Source organism: Erythranthe guttata, chromosome 4, assembly GCF_056151865.1.
Source record: "Erythranthe guttata isolate IM_541 chromosome 4, IM_541, whole genome shotgun sequence".
NCBI classification, from domain to species: domain Eukaryota; kingdom Viridiplantae; phylum Streptophyta; class Magnoliopsida; order Lamiales; family Phrymaceae; genus Erythranthe; species Erythranthe guttata.
Window position 1 is genome coordinate 9,082,697 of NC_142536.1, and position 13,272 is coordinate 9,095,968.

At 33.3% G+C, this 13,272-nt stretch overlaps 1 protein-coding gene across 1 annotated transcript; it reads left to right on the plus strand.

The window, feature by feature from the left end:
- Positions 1-7,186: 7,186 nt before the first annotated feature.
- On the plus strand, positions 7,187-12,393 carry LOC105972814 (mitogen-activated protein kinase 9). The gene is made up of 11 exons (XM_012997795.2): positions 7,187-7,775; positions 8,307-8,715; positions 8,808-8,935; positions 9,432-9,491; positions 9,589-9,738; positions 9,875-10,030; positions 10,130-10,267; positions 10,356-10,432; positions 10,728-10,835; positions 11,701-11,938; positions 12,040-12,393. The coding sequence occupies exons 1-11, from the start codon at positions 7,488-7,490 to the stop codon at positions 12,109-12,111; spliced, it is 1,824 nt and encodes a 607-aa protein (XP_012853249.2). The 5' UTR covers positions 7,187-7,487; the 3' UTR covers positions 12,112-12,393.
- Positions 12,394-13,272: the final 879 nt, after the last annotated feature.

A 13,272-nucleotide genomic window follows, 5' to 3' on the forward strand; every position in this document is an offset into this window, starting at 1 on the left:
AAACATGCACATACAACATACATACATGTATACACATAATTAAATCCTCACATATATAATCGAGCACATATAATATATGATAGTATACATATTCATATAATATGTCATATAAACACACCATACACATACACAAGGCACATTCATATAATTCACACATATGCATAAGAAATTACACGGCTCATGCACACACTTAAGCACATATAAATATTTAATTACAGAATAAAAGAGAAATTGAGTGGAACTATTAACCAAATTATAAAATCTATTATAAGTCATATAAACACTTAGATAAATGGGATTAACTAATTACTAATCATAAATCCATTAATTAAACTATGAAAATTCATGAATTAACTAATTCAATTAAGTTGCATAATAAATTATAATTCACAAAATTCGTAGGAGCAGACTTATAGAATCACAAGAATCACTTAATCATGGAATCGAAGTTACTAAATCATTTAATCAAACAAGTACACCTAATTCATAATTATCATAATTTATAAAATTCACTTAAACACTTAGAATGCATTGAAATTACTAATTAATCTCTGAATGCATATTCATCATTTATTCAACATAATCTCATATAATGCATATAAGCAACTAAGGTGCATAGCATTTACTAATTAATTCATGAAAGGTAATGTATGTATAGAAATGTTCATATTGATAATTTATTCAATAAATCCCTATAATATGCTTATGAAAATGTGGGGTGTTACATGAAAAACCCTTGAGTTCGGTTAAATTCGATTTTCGAAGAATACGAGTTGTTAAAATGGGTTGATCATTTAGCAACACCGAGGCGCGTGTGCAAGATAAGCAACGTCGAGGCACTTTGCGCGAAATAAATAACACCGAGGCGCTCTAAGCGAGACAAGTAACACCGAATCGCTTTGCACATAAAGAGAAAAAATGAAGCGTTAAATCGCGCAGAAACGAGGTGTCAAATCGAGCAAAAAACGAGGCGTTGAATCGCGCGAAAATGAGTCGTTAAATCGAAACGAAATGAGACGAGATAAATTGCGCAAAAAACGAGGCGTTAAATCGCGCGAAAATGAGTCGTTAAATCGAAACGAAATGAGGCGAGATAAATCGCGCAAAAATGAGGCGTTAAATCGCGCGAAAATGAGTCGAAACGAAATGAGGCGAGATAAATCGCGCAAAATTGAGGCGTTAAATCGCGAGAAAATGAGTCGAAACGAAATGATGCGAGATAAATCGCGCAAAAATGAGGCGTTAAATCGCGCAAAAATGAGTCGAAACGAAATGAGGCGAGATAAATGAAAAAATGAAGCGTTAAATCGCACAAAATGAGTCGTTAATCGAGGAAAAAACGAGGCGTTAAATCGCGGGAAAATGAGTCGTTAAATCGCACAAAATGAGTTGTTAAATCGAAACAAAAATGAGTTGTTTAATCAAGGAAAAAGTGAGGCGTCAAATCGAGCAAAAATGAGTTGTTATAATAGGCAAGAATAGCCTATCAAATCGAGTAAGTAAATGGCTAGAGACATTCAAGCCAATACGGCGAGATAAGTGCACGAGTCATACAACCAGAGAAAGAACGATGTAAGGCGAAAAGACAACACGTGAATAATACTCCTAGTCTAATCACGACTTCTAGACTTCGGAGTAGGGGGGAGTAGTTGATACGGACCAAATTGTCCTCATGGGGTTTCCTAATCATTTATTGGGCCATGGATTGAGTTTTCACTTGTATTTGGCCCAAAGTCATATCAGGTCCAAGAAGAGGTTTCTTGGGAGTTAGGGCAAGTTTGCTTATTTCTTGCCCATCAAGTATCATCACATATAAATAGGGAGTTACTCTCAACTTATCACATATATGCTCCCTCTTACATATCACAATCGATTATCTCTGAATAAAAACTGACTTGATCGTCGGAGTTTTCCCGCCGGGATCACTCCCCGGCGTTGCAGGTACTCCCATCGGAAGACCCTTTCGTGCCTTGAAGAAGAAGAAGGTCTCACGGACCAAATAAGTCGAGCTCACCTCCGACCCGCACTCGAACTCTGAAACGACGTCGTTTGGAAGTCGGCAGCACAAAATAGATCTAAACCGGCTCCAATTCGTTCTCGGGTTCGAGGGTTGACAGCTTACCTCTCAAACCTCGATTCTAAATTATGTAAACCTTGATTCGTACATGAGTGAGGTCGACTCCAAAACCACCGTACCTCCCTCACGATGTCAAGATCCACCGCACACCACCGCAATTATAGGTATACGATGGTTCCCGGACTTCTGCAACGGTTGATGCACCATTAGAGAGCTTTCATGGATAGTAGTTGTCTGGGTTTGGATTTGGGTTGGGGGTGGGGTGGTTTGACGGGGAAGAGCAATTGTACAGTAATTTGATTTGTTTCTTTTTTTCTTTTTATTATGTAACCTATTGTGGATGTTTATAGGAGTTACAAAATCATTAGTATGTGTAATTAGAGGTAATGGTGGATGTTAAGGCCATTCATTCCCTTGTAACTCATGACCTTTTAAATGGTCTTCTTGTACTATAAAAGGGACACCATTGTATAGAGTCGAGACACACTTGATGATATGAAATAATATTTCTCTTCTCCCTACATTGCTCTCTTCTTCTTGTATAATATTTCTTAGTTTCTCAACACGTTATCAGCACGATTTTTCTATTTTCATTTTCGAGTAAAGATGATCCAAAGAAGATAATTACTTCTCAACCATAGAAGATGAAAAGGGGAGTTGATTTCAAATATTTTATAGTTGTTTTAAATTGATTAAATATTAATCATCTTAATTTTATTGTAGGTGAATTTTCGTGCAATTCACGAGTCTGTACTTCGATGCCTGTTTTGGACCTGATACTGTTCGAATTTCAGAAAATTAAAAGTACTAAACTTGTAGAATTTTCTGTTGGCTTTTCGGAACATTTTGAATCATCGAAATCGGATCTCGATCGAGAGACATATGCTTAAAATACTCAGCTATGCCAAAGCTGTCCTTTGTGCCAATTTTGAACATGATGTTCTAAAAACAAAAGGGACGATTAAAGGCCTAAAGCCTAGATTGCATACGAGATTAAAAATCTCGATTGAGTATTTTATACTTTAAGTCTAAATGATAAGACTCTTGAACACTTGAGTTAGAGGGTATTCCCCATTTATAGTACTATTCTTTCATGATCAAAGTACTATAACAATTTTATTATATATTGAGGGTTGAAGCTCAAATCGAGCACGTGCAATCAAGTGACTCGAAGATTTGAGTGATATATTTAAAAAAAAAAAAAAACACATTTGCTCTTTAATTTATGCGACTTGAAAAGCTCCATCAATCGAAAAAGAATTCGAAGTTCATAAATTTTAGGCTCGAAGCCTAGTTTAAATATGAAAGCTTGAAAGCTTATATGGAGGAATATTAAATATAAAGGCTTGAGGCCTAGATTAAATTTGAAGACTAGATATCTCGATTGAATATATTAAACTCAATGAGGTCTAAGTGATGATACTCAAAATTGAATATTTGAGTTAATGGGTATTTCCCACTCAAGGTACTATTATTTTACGATTAAGTACCAAATCTAAAGACTTGAGGCCCGAAATCGAGTATATAAATTCAAGGTGTAAAACTCAATCCTTGATATTTGAATAGTATATTGTACTTGAAAGAACTATTCAGTTTATGGTTCAATGATATATATATGAAGATTTGAGGTAATTATAGTACTATTATTTCACTAACTATTCAGTTTATGGTTCAATGATATATATATGAAGATTTGAGGTAATTATAGTACTATTATTTCACGACAAGTACTATATAATGATTTATATGAAGCTTGTAGGCTCAAATCGAGTACATAATTTTAAGCAATAAAACTCAAATCTTGAGATTATATATATATATATATATATATATATATATATATATATATATATATATATATATATATATATATATATATATATATATATATATATATGTACTCGAAAAGACTTCCTTTGTGATTCAATGATATGAGTCGTATCATGCAATTTGAAATTATTTTTGGTAGCTCAAGAAGAAACGTAACTTTGAGTTTTGGATCATTGAAGTTAAAGATCCATTTATGTCTCATGAACACACAAGTAAAAGTAACATTACATCTAGTTACTTATGAAGAAGAAGAGAGATAGATATTTGATCCTCTCTATAATTTGCTCTCTTTAAATCTTGACTTTGTTTTTTTTAAAACTACAAGTAAAATATTTCGATATATGTGTCTTGAAGATATATATAATGGAGAATTGTAAGAGAAAATATTCTCTAATATATGGATCTATATTATGATCATGAAGTGACAACTAAAAACTCAAGTTGCACTCGTATAATAGCAAAATAAAGATTTTAATAGCATATTGAACTATAATGCGAGTTGTGAGCTAATACAAAACTCGTTCAATAGTTGTTATTCTTTAAAAGTGAAAACAACAATGTTAAAAAAATCGAAGAGATATATTGGCATGAATAGCTATCGTGGTGCTCAAGTTTATCCACTATAAATATTTATCTCATCATTTAAAGTGGAAGAGATATGAGAAATATGAAAAATGACTGGTCATAAATCCATTTTACGATAAAACATGTTGATAAGCTTTATCAAGCAAGCACCAATAGAAAAGTAAAAGAAATTGCGTTGATTTTGGAGTCACAATATTGACCAATGTACTTATTTATGGTGGTGTTGCTGCCACTTGTTCTATCATTCCGATGTTGGTGCATGAAGCGAGGTGCATAGATATATGATTGAGATCGATGGTTCTATATTGTTGGGTGAGGATAACGCTTGCATTACACAGAATTAGAATTGGCTCTAACAAACGTGGCATAATGTATTGAAGTTTTCTATATTTACGAGTTAAAAGAAGAAAGACGATAATACTAATCATCAATGACAATCAAGTAACAAGTTAGCATGTTCATGCATCGGAGGTTTGCCAATTATATCGTTTAGAAGATTATCTAAATTAAAAGTCTCATGCCGTAATCAGGGGATTATGATCACGAAGTACAACACTGTACTATTTTTCCTTCGTCTCCAATTTTTTTTCTCCTAGTGGTTTTTTTTTGTACAATCTTTTAACGAGGCGGTGGCACGTTCGCAAACTTTACATGGAAATGTACTCTTTTTTTCCTCCGATCAGGTTTTTTCCTACAGGGTTTTCCTAAGAATATTTTTAATGAGACATATTTTATCAATGGTGGACATCCAAAGGGGAGTATTATGAATCCTTCAGACTTATGTAGTGTGGAAATCGGACAGATCGGGTCGGATTTGGGTGTTTCGAAAAAAAATCGATTTTTTTTTGAAGTCTAAAATTCCTTTCGATCCCAATTCTGAAAATTTTGCAATTTAGAAATTCATTCCAATTCCGAAAAAATCAGAAATTTTAGAATTTCGGAAAAAAAAAATCAGAAAATAATGTCAATTTTGGATTTTTTTTTCTTCGAAAATTTCAGAAATTTAAGAAAAATCAGATGTGAAAGAATCAAAAGTTGCAAGGACAAAAACAAAGGTAAATCAATGAACACGTACAGAAAAATTCCGTTATCAGAAGTTTTTGGCCATTGAAAAATCGTATTCGATCTTTAAACCAATAAAATCAAAGAAAAATGTAGAAAAAAGAACCGTGAACTAAAAAATTGGAGAACACAATTTAGTATTCTAACGTCGGCCCTTTCATATGAAGACTCCACCTCCATCAAAGGCTCTTTGATTTTATAACTAGGTGGCATAAAATTTGGAGCACATTTTAGGATTTCTTGTGAGGAAAAGTGAAGAGGCAAAGAAGAAGACAATGGGAAAAGGGAAAACAATGAGCAAGATGGTTTCTAAGAGGAGAAGAAAATGTTATCGGGTATTAGGTCGAGCAAAGAGCTGCTGAGGAGAGAAGAAGAAATGAAATGAGTGTTGGAAATTTTGAGTGCTGACTCAATTTTGGATGATTATTTAAATTGATTAAATTTAGTTTTTCAAACATATTTTTTGATGAATGAGACATTAATAAAATTATTTAAACTAATAAATGGAAAATGAAGAGATGGAATAATCACATTTGAAAAACATGGAGTTGTTTAAATATAAATTGCACATATGTACTATCACCAGTGTCTCCTATACTCTTTGTACTATAAAATGCGATAAAGTAGCCCTTGCCGTCGTTAAATTATGTTAGAGAATCCGTTCATTATCAAGTTGACTGACTATTGCACTAGATGTTGGACAATTTCAGAAGAAAATACCCCTATGGTTGTATATAAAAAGTGTGCCTCTTTCTCTCCCTCCTGTACTCAATTTACTCTCAATTTTTTTTAATGTTTCTTCCCTAATCTTATTTTCCTCAACCTAAAAATTTCATCAAAATTTCTGAAAAAAATTTATATTCTAAAATTATTTAAAATTTCCTTTTAAATTTGTGATTTTTTTTGCAATTATGTGCCCAACCTAAAAATATCACCCAAAATTTATGAGTTTCTTTTATTTTGGATAATATTTTTAAATTCTTTTCAAATTTCTGAAAAGATTTTTTTTTTAACTTTCAGCCTAAAATTCTCGATATAAAATGTTTCCCATAGTTCTAATTCTCAAAATTCATGTATTTCAACTTTTACGTCCAAACACTACAAGACATATTTTTCTAGAACCATTTGTCGATGCCACCAGAGTGTTAAGTAATGAAGTACAAAAATTGGCCGAGTAAAAAAAAATGGTCTATTTATATCATATAAATGTAAGGGTAAAATTGTAATCACGCTACATAAACTAACAGTGTTAGAGATTTGATGGTTGACCGTTAAGTTGATGGGCCATCTCGTCGTATTTTATAGTATATGGAGTATATGCGACACTGGTTATAATACTACATGGGTGCAATTTATATTTAACACTGGAAACTAAGTTAATGAAATACAAATTATGATAAAGAATGCATTAATAGTTTCAAGTCCACCAACGATCTAAAAACTTGTATCATATAATTTCATTCAATGGTTAGAATAAATGTTGATTTAAAGTGCATTAAATAAATGTTGATTTTCGCATTACAAAGAAAAAAAAAGAATCAACAAAGAAGAAAACAGAACACGAGCACCGGCAATAATTGTTCACGCGGTAAACGAATTTAAATAAATAAACAATAAAATAAATAAATAAATAATAAAATATTATGTGAATGTTTACAGCTTTTTAATGGTATCGCAGCAGTCGCCCCCAAAGAGGACTTCGCCCCCAAAAGTCCGAAGCGAATCGAAAGTCGAAACCCCCAAATTTCTCTCTCTTCCCCCAAAAACAAAAAAACACAGATACACACAGTAGTGTGTGTGAGAGAGAGAGAGACCTTGCTGAGAGAGAGTGTGTGTGGAACACAATCGAGAATCCAATCGAAAGTGTAGGAGAAAAAGGAGGAGTAATTCTTTGGTTTTTTTGGGTAGTGGGAGTTAGTTATATAATATATAAATGGGGGGAGGTACTTTCGTGGACGGTGTTCGTCGGTTGTTCCATCGTCGGTCGACATCTGGCGCCAACAATTCATTAGCTTCTTCTTCTTCTTCCAATATTAGTATTACCAATGAGCGTCACCCGCGTTCAATTTCAATTTTGACGGAAAATCGAGAGGAAGACGACGAACAAGGCGGCGGCCTTACTATTGTTGAGGATTTTGATTTCTCGGGTCTTAAGTTGATCAAAGTCCCCAAGCGGGTTGATTTCCCTGTTTTGAATTCCGCCATGGATTCGCATAAAAAGGTTGCCTTTTTTGCCTTTTGTTTATCCTTTTATGGGCCCCTTTTGTTTTTTATTTGTTCTTTTGCTATGGGGTTGGATCTGTGTTATTTGTGTTGATTACTTCTCGGTGTTTTCAAGTGAATCCACTATTTGCATTATACGATCCACGAAATTCGGATTTGAGATTTCATATATATATGATTCTTTTTTTTTTTGGTAGCTATTGGCTGGATCGAAGTGTTTTTGGGTTTTGAATATTCCTGATTTTGTAAAATATTTGAAATTTCTTTTGCTTTCGATCGTGCGATTTGCTAACAAGGAGAAAGAAGAGTGAGAATCAGTCCGTCCAAATGATTGGGGCTTTCGTATTCTCTGCTTTTTTTGCATTTTATATTAGTTCAATAAGTAAATTTCACAAATGGTGGTTTCCGTGCTATTTAATTGGGACCGCCTAAGGTTGTTTTGTTGTTATTCCATCCAACAATTCGTCTTCAAAGACAATAAATAATTTTGCCACTGTGATTTGTTCTAATCGAGTACCTCTTTTTACAGAGTAATCTAGAAACTGAATTCTTCACCGAGTATGGAGAGGCGAGTAGGTATCAGGTTCAAGAAGTTGTAGGCAAAGGTAGTTACGGTGTTGTAGGGTCCGCAATCGATACTCACACTGGAGAAAGAGTTGCCATTAAAAAGATAAACGACGTGTTTGAGCATGTTTCTGACGCGACACGGATCCTCAGAGAAATCAAGCTACTTCGGCTGCTTCGCCACCCCGATATTGTCGAAATAAAACATATTATGCTTCCTCCTTCTCGAAGAGAGTTTCGAGATATCTATGTTGTTTTTGAATTGATGGAATCTGATCTTCACCAAGTAATTAAAGCGAACGATGACCTAACGCCCGAGCATTTTCAGTTTTTCCTGTACCAGCTTCTGCGTGGGTTGAAGTATATTCACACAGGTCGTTATGTGTTCTTAGGTTACATCTAGAAGCTTCTTTTTATTCGTCTTGATATATTATATTGACGTGTATGTTTTTTTTTCTGTTTTCAGCTAATGTGTTTCACCGAGATTTAAAGCCGAAGAACATACTTGCTAATGCTGACTGTAAGTTGAAGATTTGCGATTTTGGTTTGGCACGTGTATCGTTCAATGATGCCCCGTCAGCAATATTTTGGACTGTAAGTCTTAGGCCTCATTTGGTCACCTATATCGTATTAATTTGGATTAGATGGGATTGTATTAATTCCTTATAGACTAATCAAATATTTAGCTAGTAAGATGTTTGGTTCCTTAGATTAGATTTTGTATTACATTTTTCAATTATGGTATTATATGTGATTTGTCTATAAAACCTTTTACTTTTCCTTTACCTGTTTCGGTTGTAACTGTGTTAAATGGTGCTTTCTTTTTTCCTTTTCTATTTTTGATGATGTATAAAAAATTCTACTTAACAAAATTAAGATATGGGTTTTATGGATAAAATTATCGCCCCCGACAAAATTAATCATAGGGGCAGGGGTGCCTGCTAATTTAATGAAATAGCGACATTTAATTGAATTTTGTCAACTGAACATCTTACTACTATGCATTTGTTCATATATCTTGTAATTTCAATTTTGAAATGTGGCTTTATAATTTCTAACCTTTAGATTTTGGTTTACAATTGTGCTATAGGATTATGTTGCAACTCGATGGTATCGTGCTCCTGAATTATGTGGTTCCTTCTTCTCTAAGGTAGGTCTATAGTTTATTAAATTTGCAAGAAATGTGTATAACATGATATATATATGCAAAATAAGTACGGATATTTGTTTGATATTCTTGTTTGCAGTATACTCCTGGTATTGATATTTGGAGCATGGGATGCATATTTGCTGAGATGCTAACTGGAAAACCGTTGTTCCCCGGGAAAAATGTGGTGCACCAGTTAGATTTAATGACAGATTTACTTGGCACTCCTCCTCCCGAATCTATTGCAAGGGTTCGTTAATTCATGCAATTTTCAATTGGATTCTCCACAAATACTTTCTACTTTAGTTTAATATAAATAGTGAATCACCCAAGTTTCCATTTTGGCATTACGTTTATAATTGAATTTATTGAAAATATAATGGCAGATCAGAAACGAGAAGGCGAGGAGATACCTAAGTAGTATGAGGAAGAAACAACCGGTTCCATTTGTGCAGAAATTTCCGTATTCTGATCCTTTGGCCCTTCGGCTACTACAAAGACTCCTTGCATTTGATCCTAAAGATAGACCAAGTGCCGAAGAAGTAATTTTTCAATGCCATATTGGTTATTTTATTATTCTTACAGATTATAATGATAGTATGCCATTATGAATATTCCTGGGATGTTTACGGTTTTTGCAGGCACTAGCTGATCCCTACTTCCATGGGTTGTCGAATGTGGACCGTGAACCCTCGACTAAACCAATATCGAAGCTCGAGTTTGAATTTGAGAGGAGAAAACTGGCTAAAGAAGATGTTAGAGAGTTGATTTACAAAGAGGTAGCATAATATTTGCTTGTTGATTGCATGTTATTAGAGTTTTTATAGACCCTTTCTTACTATGAAAACTTGTATTTCAAGCAAACAGATTCTAGAGTATCATCCGCAGATGCTTCACGAATATATGCGAGGTGGAGATCAAACTAGTGGCTTTATGTACCCAAGGTTAGGCCCGTTATGCAATGCTAGATTAACCATATTAATTCCTTTTGATAGCATTCGTGATTAAAGTTCATGTATATTATATTATTATATGGTGTACCATTTTTTCACGGAAGCATTTTTCTCACGAGCATTTTAGTTTTTTTTTTAAATTATTTTCAAAACGGGTGTTGCCACAATTCATTATCAAATTGATTTTCTATTGGATATTGAGATATGTGGCTATATTTTATGTTGGAATATTGAGAAAGAGAAAACTGGAGATATTTGATACACTGTCTCGTTTTATGTATGTTAGTGGGGTTGATCGGTTCAAGCGGCAGTTTGCCCATCTTGAAGAGAATTATGGTAAAGGTGAAAGAGGAGGCACTCCTCCGCTACAAAGGCAGCATGCTTCTTTACCAAGGTATGTACCTGGATTTCTATTCTTCTTCAGTTAAACAGCTCCGGTACTGCATATAATAATAGTTTCTCTTCACTGTACAAATATATGCTATATGTTCGATAACTTCTAATAATTAATTTTCGAGTTAGTTTTTTCCTGGTATTTATCATAAAAAAAAGAAAACATCGGTCTATATTTCAGAAGAGAGGGTGTGTAACATATTCTTTCTCTTAATACACTTTGAAATGTATTTTTGTTTTCCTTTCATACTAACAGAATTAAATGATATGACATTGAACAATGTTTTAATGTTAAATTGTTAATAGCATATTGTCTTAGTTCTAAAGCATCAGTCGAGATGATTAGTTACCATAGATTATGGCCCGGTTTGATAGGCTCTATTGACCTTCATTTATTTGCAATCAAGTCCATTTTTTCTTATGCAATGAATTGCTTGATAGTGTATTAAAAACCCTCACGGTAGGATCCAAAATCCACCCCAATAATATCCTTCCTATCAAACGGGAACTGTGTGTCATGCTAATAATCGAGAACATTTTCATCTGCTGATAATTTAATATTAGGTTTTGTTATTTCAGTTAATACTGCTTGTTACCTATCAATTGTAATATCGTGGAGGAGAAAATTTTAGCAATTGACAATTGTTCCAAATACTCACAGGCCTGTTTTTGTACAGTTAAAATAGTGAAGCAATTATGTAATATATATACATTTGATGTTCAAATCTACTGTCAGATTCCTTGGAAGAAAAATACACGTGATATTAAAGAGAAATCCCTATGATGATTATGATAAGTAATGCTAAATGTTTTTTTTCATGGGTATATAAATATCTTTATGTTCAAATTTCTAATGTGGTTGTTAGAGAGCGGGTCCCTGCACCAAAAGATGAAGTTAAAGAGAATGATTTTGAACAGAGAACCGCAGCTTCTGTTGCAACAACTCTCCATAGTCCACCACGGGAAGGTGAAGGATCGGATATTATATGTGGAACCGAACAAAACGGGCCGAACAAGGGGAACTATAGCGCTCGTAGCTTGTTAAAGAGTGCAAGTATTAGCGCTTCGAAATGTGTTGTTGTTAAACACAAAACAGACACAGAGGTATTTTTCACGCAACAGCTTCGTTATTGTTATTTTGTTTTTTCCAATATAGAGTTTTGTTGATTTAATGGATAATAAACTTATCATCCTTTGTTTGACAGAGAGAATCGTTAGAAGAGAACAATGAAGAGGTTGATAGGTTGTCGGAGAAAGTTGCTGCTCTCCGTGCTTAATTTTTGGAGTCCGATTTTTTCTCAATATTTATTGATTAGAAGGAGAAGTTGTTTTCCGTCGTGATATGGATCAGTTGTTGATGGATGTACCATAACTTATCTGTTTGATGATTTAATCGAGTTGTACAAAAATTATCGGTATACTGTTTCTATTCATCTGATATTTATGTATTATAAGAAACTCTGTTCTCTGATGTAGCATACAAAGATGTATTTATAATAAATTGTTTGAGAACTTGGGGATCCATTTTAGTTGTTGTATTTGAAATGAAGGTTTTTAAATTCTTGATAATAGAACACTTGAGCTTGTTTGGGTGAGTTTATCTTACTAAGAGTGAATTTCTTAATCTCGTTTGAACTATATCAAATTCAAATCTTCGAAAACAAGCACAGTTCAACAAATTTGTTAACCACGGGTTCTACCGCAATCCTTTGTATTTTTTAAAATTTATTTTATATATAAATATATACATTTGTCAACAGTGTAGATTTTTAATGGGGTGAATGGCAAAGAGGTCCATTCTTTTATATATAAATATATATACATTTGTTAATAGTGTAGATTTTTAATGGGGGTGAATGGCAAAGAGGTCTATGAGAAGGAAACAGTCTTGCAAATAAACTATATCCATGTCTTTTGTCTAAAATACCCTACGTAATATATTTTTTATCAATTTCATCCATTATACTCTAACTTTCTTAATATTACGCATTGTCCCCTGATTTGAACAAATATATCACATTAATCCTCATTTTCATAATTTTTTGAAAAAATATTTTTTTTAAGAAAATAATTTTTTTTCTGAATTTTTTTTTCCGGCCAGATTTCGGCGTTTATCGGGCGGTTCTCCAACGTTGATTTTTTTTTTCTCACTAAATTAATGTGTTAACAACAAAATCTATGTTGAAATAGTAATATTGAATACCAAAACAATAATATCCAAACAGTAATATTGCTAATATTATTGTCCCAAACAGTAATATTATTGCATGAGACGTTTATACTACGGTCGTAGACAGTAATACTACGGTTGAAGATAGCAAAATTGCAGGTCGAGACGATAAAATTAAATAATACAATAAAATTACTATTTAAGACAGTTAAATTACTGTTGGAGACAGTAATTTAGCAGCCAAGACAGTAATATTAATTAAAATAAA

Excerpts from the sequence above, each read along its gene's own strand:
- LOC105972814 (XM_012997795.2), top strand. The coding sequence starts at position 7,488 with ATGGGGGGAGGTACTTTCGTGGACGGTGTTCGTCGGTTGTTCCATCGT. Across the intron at positions 10,268-10,355 it reads GAGAGTTGATTTACAAAGAG|ATTCTAGAGTATCATCCGCA; the intron begins GTAGCATAATAT and ends TCAAGCAAACAG. Across the intron at positions 11,939-12,039 it reads AACACAAAACAGACACAGAG|AGAGAATCGTTAGAAGAGAA; the intron begins GTATTTTTCACG and ends TTTGTTTGACAG.